Genomic DNA, 15563 nt, shown 5'->3' with positions numbered 1-15563 from the left:
ACATTTTAAACAAGTGGATCTTGTTAAAACAAAGGAACATGAGCGTCTACCTGAATGGAAACTTTACAAGACTAAGCCAACTAAGAATTAAATGAAACCGTCATATTTCCAACATGCACTCATCACTCATCCATGTTTCGTCTTCGGGACTTTGCAGGATTTGTCTTTACTTAAGTTCGTCTCCGTTTCTTAGCGCTTAAACTACACATCAGGCATATTTGTAACGCATCTCACTAGAGCATGAATAGCTGTTACGTTTAATACAGTTTATTAATTCAAGGAATACATTGCAAAAGCATTGCTGGGGGACAACCCCCAGCATTGTTTCCTCTCAAACGCACTGCTGCAATGGCCGTCTTGCGCGCAATTTCAGAAACTCCCGCTAGATGGCGGCAGTTATCTGTGGATCCGTTATTACAAAAACGATATCTGATGAAAGAAAAATGCTTGAATATCGGAAAATCCAATTATCAGTCGATCTCAAACCGATATATCGGTTTTACCGGTTAATCTGTTCAGATAGTTGCTTTTTAGAACTATTGAATATTGGCAAAAATCTATGCAGATAGTTTTTTCATCATTTCGTAATTTCAAAATAAGAGTCCTGTGTGTTTTGGGCTTGTTTTTACTTAAAAGTCCTGCGTTATGCACCGAATCAAAACATTTTCTGGTTATTATTGGGATTTTGTTCATTTTGGACTCTTTTGTCAGTGCCCGCCATAGCAAGGAAAGAATTATAAATTTTTTGAGGTTCTAAAAATCGATTTTTAAAACTATCGGCTGATTAATTGGTTATCGGACTTTCCCAGCACCATAGTTATCAGTGTCGACACAGTCCACTATCAGTTGTCCTCTAGCGCGCACAGCGTGTCTGATTGGGTAATGTTGCAAGCTAAACTTATGTCGCTCTGTGAGAATTATTTCAACATCTCTGCACCTTGTTACGTTCTTTTGGGGCTGGTTTTAATCAGGATCATCTGCTGGAACAACATGCCATTTCCCATATTCTGTTTACGTTTCATTAAGCAATCAACAAAAATAAAAATATGTATGCATGCTACTTGGGTTCAATTATTTTTGCGTATTACCACATGGAGTGGTGGTGGTGTAGTGGACTAAAGCACTGAACTGGTAAGCGGAAGGTTGCTGGTTTAATCCCCACAGCCACCACCATTGTGTCCTTGAGCAAGGCACTTAACTCCAGGTTTCTCCAGGGGGATTGTCCCTGTAATAAGGGCACTGTAAGTCGCTTTGGATAAAAGCTAAATGCATAAATGTAAATGTATTACTTCATGAAGCATAAACAGAATATGGAAAATAGCATATTGTTACTTAAAGCATAGAATCACAGTTGTATCAAACACAATGTAACACGGTGTATAGATCGTGAAATAATCCTCACAGAGCGACGTGAGATGGCTAAAGACACTAGTTTGTGAGTGAAGCAAATGTGCTTGTTGTATTTTACTAGTTGATACTTTTCTAACATTATGGCTCATGACCATTTTTTTCTGTATGTTGTTTTTACCTATTCCAATTACAATGTGATTACATTTAATAACTTATACAGTGGAACTGTCACAGATGAGCGCAGTAACAAGTGTCCGTGAATGAGACACGCATGTCCACTGCGGGACACAAACCACCACTGCACTCGCAATTGCATAAGTGTGTGTGTGTGTGTGTGTGTGTGTGTGTGTGTGTGTATGTATGTATATATATATATATATATATATATATATATATATATATATGTATGAAAAATCAAAGTGGCTGGTAAAAAAAATCAAAGAGTAAGGTAAAATAGGCCATTCACCTGCCACTGCGGCTGGTGGGGAAAAACGTTAATTTCATACCCTGGTTAATGAACATTGCCACAAAATGCTGTTGCATTACACATTGTACTCGTTACAATTTCAAACAGTGCTCATTCAATAAGATTTCTTTAAAACAACAATGTGAAATGCAATGTGACCTATGTAGACCGATTCCCGATTGAATGAATCTTATTATTCGATTCTTTTGAATCTACAGTGGGAAACATTCAGCTCAAGCAGTGTGGTCCGATTCTCGACCAAATGACTCTTATGTTGTTTTTCCATCATCGGGCCGAATGGTTATCGTTGCAAAACCATGCTTTACATGCTGATCCAGGCCAGTTGGCACAGTTACGGATTCTTTTTCCACTGTGGTGCTTGAATGTACGTAACAAATACGTCAGTTGGCGACGATATGTGAGATAAACATTAGAGCCTGTGCTCTATGGATGATGACCACATATACCAGTTTTTTCCCCCTGGTTTTCACTCTGCTAAAGAACAGAAAAGACATGCCCCATATCTCAAAAAAAAAAAAAAAAAAAAAAAAAAAAGCAAAGAGGAAAAATGCTAGAGAGGGGTTGTGTATTCCACTGGACACAAACACACAGAAACGTAAACGTTCCCAGACTAACTAAAAAGGTCATTTATTAACAAAATATTATACAAGTAAGATATTAATTTATTATATGGGTTTTAATGAGCTATAGCATAATCTACCTCCCTGACGAAAAAAGATGTGTACATTTAAGATACACTAAACGTAAACTATATTTTTATTTAATTTTATTATCCTTACCATAGCGAACATTGCCAGTTACCTATTGACAATCATGAGTCGCTACGTACTAAAGCCATTCCACCAGCACGGTTCAGCACGGTTGGCTAACCATACTGAGAAATCCGGGCAGAGAACAGTTAGTAATTGTGCCATGCAGAACCATGCTCAAGTGGAAGTGCTACTAGAACCGTTCCTCGCCGTGCTCGGAAACATTCAACCCGATGGTGGAAAAGCTGCTATTGATTTCATCATGTCAGACTCGAAATGAACCAAGAATTAAGTAATTATTGCATGGTTGTTGTCAATATGACAATGTATAGTTAAAGATGCACATCATGAGTGTTGTTGCAATTAGTGGTATTTTATAAAAAGGAATAAATTAATATAATATTTTAATTTAAAAAGTCTGTGTAAAAACCATTTGCATGAACCTGTTTGGAAAGATATAAGGTTGAGAAAAACGATGACAGAATTTTCGTTTATTGGATAAATTATCGCTTTAAAGTGCACATTGTGAAAGCTGGCACACTTACAGTAACACAGGAAACGTGGTGTAGTTGTAACACATTTGTCCCACTCTGATGATGTTAGTGGATGCTGTAGCTCTTTTCTCCTCACCACCTCCTCTTTCTCAGATGGAGTGACTCAGCTGGTTTTTGCTGGTCCTACGGGGTGTCAGGTGTCATGGAAGTGTTATTTCCCAGGAGTCTTTGCTCTGTTTCCTTTGTTTGCTTCACAGAAGGCAGGGCAAGTCTGTCGGGGGGTGGGGGGGTTGTTTAGGTCTGTGGGTCTTTGATTAGTTTTAAAAGTTTTTTTTTTATCCAAAAGAGACCCAAGTGCCACAGTCAGACATCTCTAATTGCTGCTTTTCTCTAGTGTTGCTTTAAGAAATGTCAGAGTAAATGTGCTCGGCTGGGGGTTTATGCTTGTTTCCATGTGTAAGGCTTTGTTATGCTGCATATTCATTGACATGAAAGTTTACGCTAACACGATACTCAGGATATGAAACATTATCGCTGCCTGAAGCCATTTGCTAATTGGGTCCATGACATGATGCTCATTTTTTTGTCCAAATCTATAAAGTTATTCAACTTTTTTTTTTCTTCACATTTTTAAGGCTTCACACAATTCTTAGTGAATTAGACATTCTCAAGGAAAGTTTCCTTTGCAATACTCTGTTTAGAGTCAATTTCACACAAAAGTGTACTACTTTTTTAACATACAACCCCAATTCCAAATAAGTTGGGACAGTATGAAAAATGCTAATAAAAACAAAAAGGAGTGATTTGTAAATTATATTCAACCTTTGCTATATTAAAAGCACTACAACTACATATTATATGATGTTTTACCTTGTGAATTTTGTTGTTTTTAAAAAGAATTACAGTAATTTCAAATCAGATGACTGCAACGCTCTAAAAAGGTTAAGACGGGGCAATTTAAGAATTTAACAATTTGACGAGTTGAAATAACAAGGTGATGTGAAACAGGAGATGTTAAACAGGTGAAGCAATCATGTCATAGTACTGTATACTGTATAAGGAGCCTCCAAAAACAGCCTGGTCCTTCAAGAACAAGGATCATTCGAGACTTGTCAATTTGCCAACAGATGCTTCAGCAAATTATCCAGGACTTTGAGAACAATGTTCCCCAAATACAAATTGTAAGAAATTTGGGCATTTCACCCTCTACAGTGCACAATATAGTTAAAAGATTCAAGATTCAACTCGGTGTGTAAAGGGCAAGACGAAAACCACTTCTGAATTAGCTTGATCTCCGATCCCTCAGACATCACTGTCTTAAAAAAACATCATTCATCTGTAATAGATATCATGAACATGGGCTTGGGATTACTTTAGTAAACCTTTGTTAGTCAACACCATTCGCCGCTGCATCCACAAATGCAAGTTAAGACTTTACTATGTAAAGGAGAAGCCATACATCAACACTGTCCAGAAGCGCTGCCGACTTCTCTGGGCTCTTTCTCATCTTAGATGGAAAGTAGAACAGTGGAACCGTGTTTTTTGGTCTGACCAAAAGCCGTTGTGTTCTCCGGGCCAAAGAGGAAAAGGACCATCCAAGCTGTTATCAGCGTCAGGTCCAAAAGCCAGTGTCTGTATGGGCCAGGGGTGTGGCAGTGCCCATGGCATGGGTAACTCGCACATCTGTGAGAACTCCATGAATGCAGACAGATATGTACAAATTTTGGAGCAACATATACTGCCATCCAGCACCATCTTTTCCAGGGAAGTCCCTGCATTTTCCAGCAGGACAACTTCAAATCACATATTGCACGGATTACAAGTGCATGGCTGCGTGAGCAGAGATTGTGGGTGCTAGACTGGCCTTCCTGCAGTCCTGACCTGTCTCCAATTGAGAATGTGGGGCGCATTATTTTGCACACCATCCGGCAATGAAGACCCCGTACAATTGTGCAGCTGAAGACCTGCATAATGGATGAATGGGGGAAAATTTCACTTTCTAAACTTAACAAACTTGTGTCTTCAGTGCCCAAATGCTTAATAAGTGTTATTAGAAGAAATGATGACGTTTCACAGTGGTAAACACTCAACTGTCCCAAAAAAAACAAACAAAAAAAACATAATATAATGTGTAGTTTTAGTGCTTTCAATATAGCAAAGGGTGAATATATCATTTACAAATCACAAATTTTTGTTTTTATTAGCATTTTTCATACTGTCCCAACTTTTTCGGGATTTGGGTTGTACTTAGTCATGAACCACATGACACACGGAAGCCTTCCTCAGGGAAACTTAATGCATGCAATGTAGTCTATTAGATAACATCACCTTGCTAGAGCATTACTTTTTCATGCTTGAATTAAAGGGATAGATCACCCAAAAATTTAAATTCTGTCATCAACTCACCCTCATGCCATCCCAGATGTGTATGATTTTCTTTCTTCAGCAGAACACAAACAAAGACTTTTATAAGAACATCTCAGCTCTGTTGGTCCTCACAATGCAATTGAAAGGTCATCAGACCTTTGTAGCTCCAAAAAAATCACATAAACAAAACAGAAGTAATCCATATTTTCTGAAGTGATATAATAGGTGTGATTGAGAAACAGATGAAATTGAAATCCTTTTTTAAAATATTTTTTTTTACTCTAAATCTCCACTTTCTCTTTTACATCTGAAAGTCACACGTGGTACCTGTTTATTTTCACTTTTACAACTGAAAGTGAAAGTTAAAGTGGAGATTTAGGACTTCAATTTGATCTGTTTCTCAACCACAGCTATTATATCACTTCTGAAGATATGGATTTAACCACTGGAGTCTTACGGAGTTTCCTTTTGTGATTATTTTTTTTTTTTGAGCGACAAATGTCTGATCACCATTTACTTGCATTGTATGGACCAACAGAGCTATTTTTTTAAAAACCTTCGTCACACACATCTGGGATGATATGATGGTGAGTAAATGATAAGAAAATGTTTTGGGTGAACTATCCATTTAAGTACAAATGTTGAATTTACTTGATATTTTAAATTTCACACTTTAGCTAGGCCTAACTTATCCAATGTAGAAAGTACTAAATCTTTTCTGCTATATTTACTTCACCACAAAATATATTGTTTTCCCCAGTGTATTTGCTTCTGATATCTGCCTAATCAGACTGATGTTTATAATTAATAAAACAATAATATCAGCTGATACAGTCAACCATCTTTAATAAATACGAATCGCTGTTTCTTAATTCTGGAGGTGAAATGCTCATGGATTTCAGTTTTTTTATTTATTTATTTATATATTTATTTATTTTTTAAACTCTTATATACGTGGGAATGTTTGTGTTACAGGCCCATAATGAAATCTGTGAGCCGTAGCTGCTGCAGCTAGTCAGAAGATGCACCATGGCCAAACCGGGATCGGGCCGTGATGGAGCCATGGTGGAGAAGACTGCAGGGAAGAAGGTGAGACGGCTGCTAGAGTTGCTTTTTTGTTTTGCGTTTATGTGAGCAACATACTGCAATTTAAGTTGTATTTTGATATTTTTCTGCCACGTATTTTGCTCACAGAAGCAATGTTACAATACTGGTGGATGCCTAATTTGATAAATCAGAGTGTTAAATCTTTAATAAATATGTGTCTACTGGGTTTTAATGAAGAATTTGAAGGAAACATTACAGTTCAGCTTCAAAATTTCTATTATTTATTTTTATACATACAGCATTGGGGGTTCTGGGACCCCAAACAAAGGATATACAAATTAATTTCAAAAGGACATGTGAATTTAAATGATGTGGCACGATTATGCTGTTACACTGTTTCTTATACTTGTGCATACTAAACCAAGTTACTAAGACTAACAGTTCGGGGTCTGTCTTACACTAGACATGACTGATGGAATGTTCCTCCGTTCTATATGGTGTATTTTCTTTGCTTTCTCAGAGTAAAGAGAAAATGTCTCCGTTTGCCAAAACTCCGAAGCTCGATCGGAGTGAGATCCTAGGGAAAGAGGGGAAGTCCAGGTCCTCCATGAAACGAAAGCTCTCCTTCACCATCAGTCCACCTCGGAACGAGGAGCTTCACTCAGACACAGGTCAGTTTGATATTTAGTGTGAATGTTCTAGTAGCTTGTATTTGTGCCTCGTTACTGCCCCCTTCTGGTCATTTTTTTGGAACATGTTTTCATTGGACACACAGGACTAAAAAAAATTTTTTTCCCAAGGGTGTTATGTAATGGTTAAGCCAGCCTTATCAAATACAAATACAAAAATGGATGTAGATTTGTGATATCATCTTAAAGGGATAGTTCACCCAAAAATGAAAATTCTCTCATCATTTACTCACCCTCATGCCATCCCAGATGTGTATGACTTTATTTATTCTGCTGAACACAAACAAAGAGTTTTAGAACAATATCTCAGCTCTGTAGGTCCATACAATGCAAGTGAATGGTGACCAAAACTTCTAAGCTCCAAAAAGCACGTAAAGGCAGCATAGAAGTAATCCATTCAACTCCAGTGGTTAAATTCATGTCTTCTGAAGTGATCCAACCGGTTTTGGGTGATAACAGTCCAAAATATAACTCTTTTTTTCGCTATGTTTACATATTCAGTCTCTTGGCACGATCATGATTTCAAGTTTGATTACTCTTCCTAGTGCTTGACTATTGCGCAGAGCACTAGATGGTGCTAGGAAGTGTAATCAAGCTTGAAATCATGATCGCCAAGGAGACTGCTTATGACAGGTGTGTCCAAACTTTTTCGGTCGGGGGCCAAATGCAGAAAAAAATAAGGTGCTGCGGTCTGGATCCCTGTAATACTTTAAATAAATAAATAATGTAAAAAAACAAAATCATATTTATGCAAGTTTTAATCTTAAATCTGAGCATGCGTATCAGACGCAGATGTGCGAGTGCTCGGTTCGCGCGTCTCTGTGCTTGCTCAATAAACTCTGTACAGCTGCTCGCGCAACAGCAGCTCTACTCCGTTGTATGATGTGAGGTATCGGGACATTTTAACAAGAACGAGTACATAAGTGAAGTATCTAACCTGATGCCAGTCCTTTAATAAATGCATCATTCTTTCTGTGTGGCACTACATCATTGGAAATAAGGAGTATTCCAAACTCCTGTTGAAGCTGATTGCGACAGCGCAGAACCTACTAGCGGAGACGATGGGCTGTGAATAGTGGCTGTACATGATAGCGACATCCAGTGTCCAGAATATGAATTTCAGATAATTTCTCCATAGCGGGCCTAATTCTGTTCTATTTCTAAAATCTCTCACAGGCCTTATCAGAGCAGCTGGAGGGCCGCAGATGGCCCACGGGCCGGACTTTGGACACCCCTGGTTTATGTCATGATTTATAGTGAAAAATAAGTTATATTCTATGAACATATTAGAGTTATATTTTGGTCTGTCTCACCCAAAACCAATCAGATCGCTTCAGAAGACATGGATGCTGCCTTTGTGCGTTTTGGTCACCATTCACTTTCATTGTATGGATCTACAGATCTGAGATATTCTAAAAATCTTTGTCAAACACATCTGGGATGGCATGAGGATGAGTAAATGATGTGAGAGTTTTCATTTTTGTGTGAACAATCCCTTCAAGTAGTAACATGGAACATTTGAGTCCTGTGCTGTGATTTGTCGTTTGAGTAAGGGGCGGAGCCTGTGGGTGTAATCAGTGCTCTGCTCTCCCCTCCCTCCCTCCCTCTCGAACCCTGACCCACCCTGCCTCTCCCCCGCCTCCCTGCTTTTGCACTGTAGATGACTCTGACCCCGGGCAGTCAAGTGATGTGTGGGGAGAGAGATTACTTCCCCCCTGCAGGATATACGCAGGTAACTCCTCCGCTAAAGCCGCCCCACAGCATTGCTGTGTCGCATCAATGGCCACAAACTGTATGAAACTTTCTGAGACACATCACCATCTGTATATTCAGCAAGTATGGACACTGTATTTCTGTTTCTCGAGATCAGATCCACTCCGTTAATTCAGCGTGATTAATTATACAAAAAAAATAGCGTGTTAAACATTTTTATGCAATTAATCATGTTCCCAGACTGTAATGAGGAAAATTTCTACTGTCGGAGTAATTCAGTACCACCTGTTTTCAGCAGGGGGCAGTAAGCAAAACTCCTGCTGTATAGGCAACGTGCTGCTGTGCAGAGAACAACCACACCAGCGACAGCACAAGATGAAAATGCGTTCTTGTATTTAAACAGCTGGACGGAACGCATACAAAGCAGGAATCTCAAGATTCAAACTACATGTGACTTGACATAGCAACTTAAAAATGCAGCGTTTATGATGCAACGCAAACCAAAGTGAGACATTCCAAAGCATCCGTCTGATGCATGTGTGCATTGACACGTTCTTAGATTTATTATAAGGGCTTTTCTGTCTCGGATAGATTGACTAATTAATTTGCAAAGTAGATTCCTGTGGACTATAGGCCAGTGATGGGCTTATGTTCAATAATTTGGAAATAAACAATATATTGCCTTCTAAAGCCAAATTTTGTATTGTTGTATCAATGTTTTACTCGTTTGCCACAATAATATAATGCATTTTAATTATTGTTATATTAATATATATTATAATAACTTAAACATAACTAATTACAGTTGTGCTCAAAAGTTTGCATACCCTGGCAGAAATTGTGAAATTTTGGCATTGATTTTGAAAATATGACTGATCATGTCTTTTATTTAAGGATAGTGATCATATGAAGCCATTTATTATCACATAATTGTTTGGCTCCTGTATAAATCATAATGATAACAGAAATCACCCAAATGGCCCTGATCAAAAGTTTACATACCCTTGAATGTTTGGCCTTGTTACAGACACACAAGGTGACACATACAGGTTTAAATGGCACAATACGACGATTCTTGAACAAAAATGAGCTGCATGGTTGAGTTGCCAGAAAGAAGCCAATTCCACAAAAATCCCGGTTACAATATGCCCGACAACACCTTGACACGCCTCAGCTTCTGGCACACTGTAATTTGAGTGACGAGAACAAAATAGAGCTTTATGGTCATAACCATAAGTGCTATGTTTGGAGAGGGGTCAACAAGAACTGTGCTCCTTGAAACAACCACACCGTCTTTTTCCAGAGCAGCCTGTATTTCTCCTGAGGTTACCTGTGGGTTTTTCTTTATATCCTGAACAATTCTTCTGGCAGTTGTGGCTGAAATCTTTCTTGGTCTACCTAACCTTGGCTTGGTATCAAGAGATCCCTGAATTTTCCACTTCTTAATAAGTGATTGAATAGTACTGACTGGCATTTTCAAGGCTTTGGATATCTTTTTATATCCTTTTCCATCTTTATAAAGTTCCATTACCTTGTTACGCAGGTCTTTTGACAGTTCTTTTCTGCTCCCCATGGCTCAGTATCTAGCCTGCTCAGTGCATCCACGTGAGAGCTAACAAACTCATTGACTATTTATACACAGACACTAATTGCAATTTAAAAAGCTACAGGTGTGGGAAATTAACCTTTAATTGCCATTTAAACCTGTGTGTGTCACCTTGTGTGTCTAACAAGGCCAAACATTCCTGCGGCACCTTATTTTTTTCTGCATTTGGCCCCCGACCGAAAAAGTTTGGACACCCTGTCATAAGCAGTCTCCTTGGTGATCATAATTTTAAGCTTGATTACACTTCAGAAGCTGAGCCGTGTCAAGGTGTTGTCGGGCATATTGTAACCGGGATTTTTGTGGAATTGGCTTCTTTCTGGCAACTCAACCATGCAGCTCATTTTTGTTCAAGAATCGTCGTATTGTGCCATTTAAACCTGTGTGTGTCACCTTGTGTGTCTGTAACAAGGCCAAACATTCAAGGGTATGTAAACTTTTGATCAGGGCCATTTGGGTGATTTCTGTTATCATTATGATTTAAAAAGGAGCCAAACAACTATGTGATAATAAATGGCTTCATATGATCACTATCCTTAAATAAAAGACAGTTTTTTGCACGATCAGTCATATTTTCAAAATCAATGCCAAAATTTCACAATTTCTGCCAGGGTATGCAAACTTTTGAGCACAACTGTATAACAATTTACATTACATTACATTTACATTTATGCATTTGGCAGATACTTTTATCCAAAGCGACTTACAGTCCAGTTATTACAGGGACAATCCCCCCAGAGCAACCTGGAGTTAAGTGCCTTGCTCAAGGACACAATGGTGGTGGCTGTGGGGATCAAACCAGCAACCTTCTGATTAACAGTTATGTACCCATTACACCACCACAACTCGCCTAATCACTATTTAATCATTATATATTGAATCATTGTCATTTGCGGCGCTTTCTCAGCAAATATTTGTATATTAGATCAATTGCAATTAATTTTATTAGTTAATCTGCGTTTTATGTGATAATTTGATTTTAAAAAAATTATCAGTTGACCACTCTACTTTAAATATGTTGGCTGAAATAAATCATGTTTCAATAAAGCTGTGGTAGCACTGCACTTAGCACTCCATTCAGTTCCATTCAAACACATCTGAATGCCTGGCATCCAAAACACAATCTCATGTGGAAAAATGTCGATTTCCGCTGCTCCGTGAACTCATGTGCGAATTCAGATGACAGGAAGATGCGTGACTAATAGAAGATTAAAACATCACACACTGACCTTTTTGCCTACAAACAAAGGCCGTGTTTTTATTGTTGCCAAAAAGTAAATCGGCAGTGTATTTTTTTTATTTATTTTTTATATAATGTTTTTTTATTTCTGATTTATTATTTATTAAAAATCAGAAGCCCTCAAGCGTGACATCATATCCTGTTCGTCGCTGTGTCCAAAATAATTTTGCATGCTGAAGGCATTGTGTGACTGCGGAATAAGGCCTAAAAGATATTTTGCACTAGTATGTGAACGCAAACGCCGAAATGTGTCAGAATGCAATGTGTAACAAAATGCAAGTACGAGCTGCTTTCTCTTTTGAGCTGTACTTTTCATTCACAGTCGGTTTTCAGTTTCCAGTAAGCTAAACTCTCGACAGTTTTATAGCTAGCTACCCGAATAATAACATATCCGGTGCGTTGGCCAAGTACTTGCGTCTATGTTTGCGTACTTGCATTTCTGGCCTAAAGTGTACACTAACTTCTTCCGCATGAACTGTCTGTCATTAAAAAGCAATTCGGTTTCAAGGAAGCACACATACAGACACATTTTCAGATTTGTCTACTGTGTCTGCTTTAATCGCATGCTTTTCCATGGCACACTAGACATGCAGTAGGGGTGTTAGATGGGTAATGCATGTCTCTACCAGGCTGGCAACAGTTCACTACTTTAGTTTTCATCACAATTCCTTCTGCTTTGCATTTAAGGGGGATAAATTGCATCAGACACTGACATTTTTAAGAAATATAATGTGAGTGAAAAGCCATGCTAATGCACTGTTTATAATTTTTCTTGTTTGCTGTAGACAAAGATGTACCAGATAAGAAGAAGGTTAAGAAGGAGTCGGGTACTAAGAAGTCAACCCCTGTGAACATTTTGTTCGGCTACCCTTTATCGGAACGAAAGCAGATGGCACTTGTAATGCAGATGACTGCGAGAGACAACAGTCCTGGTAGGGGACGCCGACCACCTAGTGCTTACTCCTGTTGCTCTGTTGTTGTGTTAACGTTTGAATCTTTTCTCCATGTAATTTGTCTGGTTGGAAGATGTTAAAACCTGGAAGATATTCCTTAATCCCAAAATCAAATGAATTGGTATGTTTTCTGAAAGAAAGTGAATATTGCCTATTTTTATGAGCTTAAATATGTTTTTTTGTTTTTTTTACATTTTTCATAATCTGTATTTTTGTTGTTTTCAATTAAAAATATCTAAATACTCTTTAAGCAGGCTTTAGATAATAAGAGTCTATTTCAGAGAATATATTGAATTACTTTTTTCTTATCCCATTGGCAATTTTTTTTTAATTATAAATGTCACTAAATTTGTTAGATTATGCCTAAAATAAGAAAAATATTTCCCCTGAGAATTTTACCAGAATAAATTATTTGCATATTTATTATAATTGCCATATATCACACTCTAACCTGCAGTTACCTGTTTATGTTCATAGAGATGATGATGATGATGATGATGATGATGAAGCAGTTCTTTTTTTTCAGAGCACTCACTTCCTTCACAATCAATTCAGATCATTCAAATGACTTTGACATTCTTGTTAATGGTTTTGTTATGTCAGATACGACGCCAAGTCACCCATCTCAAATGCCGCCAGTGCAGAAGAAGATCGCTAGCAGCTCGTCCTCACGACAGAAAGACAAAGTTAATAAACGGAACGAGAGAGGAGAGACCCCGCTGCATATGGCCGCAATCAGGGGGGACGTCAAACAGGTTAAGGAACTCATTAGCCTCGGGGCGGATGTGAATGTCAAAGATTTTGCAGGTGAGATTGTGTGTGTATTTTGTGAACATTTATAGAATTACACCACCAGCTGTCTGTAGTTCATCAGCCCTTAAAAAAAGATCATGAAAACCATAATTTCATCCACAATACCAAAGTTATTCAGTCATTGTTGCTATTGTAAAACCATAATAAATTAAAGGATAGTTCACCCAAAAATGAGGGTTTGCTCACCCTCATGCCATTCCAGATGTGTATGACTCTTTTTCTTCTGCTGAACACAAAGATATTTTGAAGAATATTTAAACTCTGTGGTCCTCACAATGCAAGTGTGTGGTGACCGGAACTCAGAAGATCCAAAAATGAAATAAAGGCAGCATAAAAGTAATCCAATAGACTCCAGTGGTTTAATCCCTGTCTCCAGAAGTGATTTGATAGATGTGGGTGAGAAACAGATCAGTATTTGAGTCCTTTTTTACTATAAATCTTCAACTTTAACCAGCCCCCCAACCATTAGGTGGCTGAATGTGAAAGTGTAGATTCCCAGTAAAAAAGGACTAAAATATTGGTCGGTTTCTCACCCACACCTATCATATCGCTTCTGAAGACATGGATTAAACCACTGGAGTCATATGTATTACTTTTATGCAACCTTTATGCCCGTTTTGTAACTTCAACATTTTGGTCACCATTTACTTGCATTGTATGGACCTACAGTTGAAATATTCTTCTAAAAATCTTCATTTGTGTTCTGCAGAAGAAAGAAAGACATACACATCTGGGATGGCATGAGGGGGAGTAAATGATGAGAGAATTTCCATTTTTGGGTGAACTATCCCTTTAATGTAAATTAATCTCCTTAAAAAGTTGTCAAAAGCTTTTAGAATCTGTATGTTTGTCTTTTTCTCCAGTAAATATATTATAAACATCCTTAAATCACAATAGATTTACTGAAGATGGTGTTAAGTGAGAAATATAACAATTTATGTATAAAAAAGTACTGATTAAGAAAATTATTTCACAGTTTCTCTAAAGCTCATACTGAATTGTCTTTTTTTTTTATTTTATTTTTTTTAGGTTGGACACCTCTCCATGAAGCTTGTAACCTTGGTTACTATGATGTGGCAAAGGTTCTGATTGGTGCAGGAGCGGAAGTGAACACGCAGGGATTGGATGATGACACTCCGCTTCATGATGCCTCCAGCAGTGGACACAAAGATGTGAGTGTCAAACAGTAATTTTAAAACAGTGCATTTAAAAAATATATTATTGCTTTAGTTAACATTTTATAATTTGAATTGTGCATAATGACATATGATGCAAAGACTTACGGGTGAATTCACTAAACAGTTGCATGCAGGTGTAATGAGTGCTTGATCGGTTCCAATTCCTCTTAATGATTCCGGTTCCTTATCGGTTCCAGTAATGATTCCAGTAATTCTTTTAGTCCTTTTTTAAAAAGAATTATTTGGAAATGAGAAATGCAATTCTTATTGTATTTACTACCCTCTGCTGTCTGTTACCAAATAATGAGATTATTTCAGATTTCTACAGAGCAGATATAACCAATCAGAAATAAATTGAATACTCTTCTTGTAAAAGGTGTGTTTGCAGACTTTTTAGAGACATAAATACAATCCAATAATAGATCCTAACTATATTTTAAGTAAACAAATCTAAACCAACACAAAATGTGATGGCATATTTCATTAATTTATTATTTTATAAAATTCCACTTATTACAGCAAAATTCGTGTATCTTTAATTATACATTGTCATATGAACAATCAGTCAGTAGCTGCACTGCTTGAGTTAATAGAGACACAGGTCATCATTAAATAAACAGAAACAGTTCTGACTCTGTTATGTAGCCTATTGTTGTACTTCAGACTTGTGAGACTTCAACAGTTCTTATTTAATTTAAAGTTGGACATTCAAAACTTGCACAAGTAAGATTACTTGTATCCACCTTATTTTTCAGCATAACTAGGGCGCCGCCATTATCAACCTTGAATGTGGACCTCATCCGGGATAAGCCACCTCCAGCCATTTCAGCAATACAAAAATACTAATTTATACTGCTTTATATTGCAGGCTGGCAAACAT

At 37.6% G+C, this 15563-nt stretch overlaps 1 protein-coding gene across 7 annotated transcripts in view; it reads left to right on the top strand.

Moving 5' to 3' along the window:
* LOC127440668 (ankyrin repeat domain-containing protein 12-like) overlaps nt 1–15563 on the top strand; it is a 94776-nt gene that overhangs the window by 57794 nt on the left and 21419 nt on the right. For 5 of the 7 annotated variants that reach the window (XR_007897174.1, XR_007897175.1, XM_051697394.1 and 2 more), the window contains 6 exons: nt 6423–6536; nt 7015–7165; nt 8844–8915; nt 12525–12671; nt 13296–13499; nt 14535–14677. Coding sequence is in view for 5 of the 7 variants with exons in the window: in XM_051697394.1 (XP_051553354.1) it covers nt 6477–6536; nt 7015–7165; nt 8844–8915; nt 12525–12671; nt 13296–13499; nt 14535–14677 (777 nt within the window). In the remaining 2 variants the exon portion in view is untranslated. Of the gene's footprint in view, nt 1–3326; nt 3346–6422; nt 6537–7014; nt 7166–8843; nt 8916–12524; nt 12672–13295; nt 13500–14534; nt 14678–15563 lie in introns of those variants that run through there. The other 2 variants (XM_051697396.1, XM_051697397.1) reach the window with 2 other exon arrangements.

Source organism: Myxocyprinus asiaticus, chromosome 5, assembly GCF_019703515.2.
Source record: "Myxocyprinus asiaticus isolate MX2 ecotype Aquarium Trade chromosome 5, UBuf_Myxa_2, whole genome shotgun sequence".
Lineage (NCBI taxonomy): Eukaryota > Metazoa > Chordata > Actinopteri > Cypriniformes > Catostomidae > Myxocyprinus > Myxocyprinus asiaticus.
The sequence above is the reverse complement of the archived record's forward strand: the minus strand, read 5'-3'. Positions and strand labels throughout refer to the sequence as shown.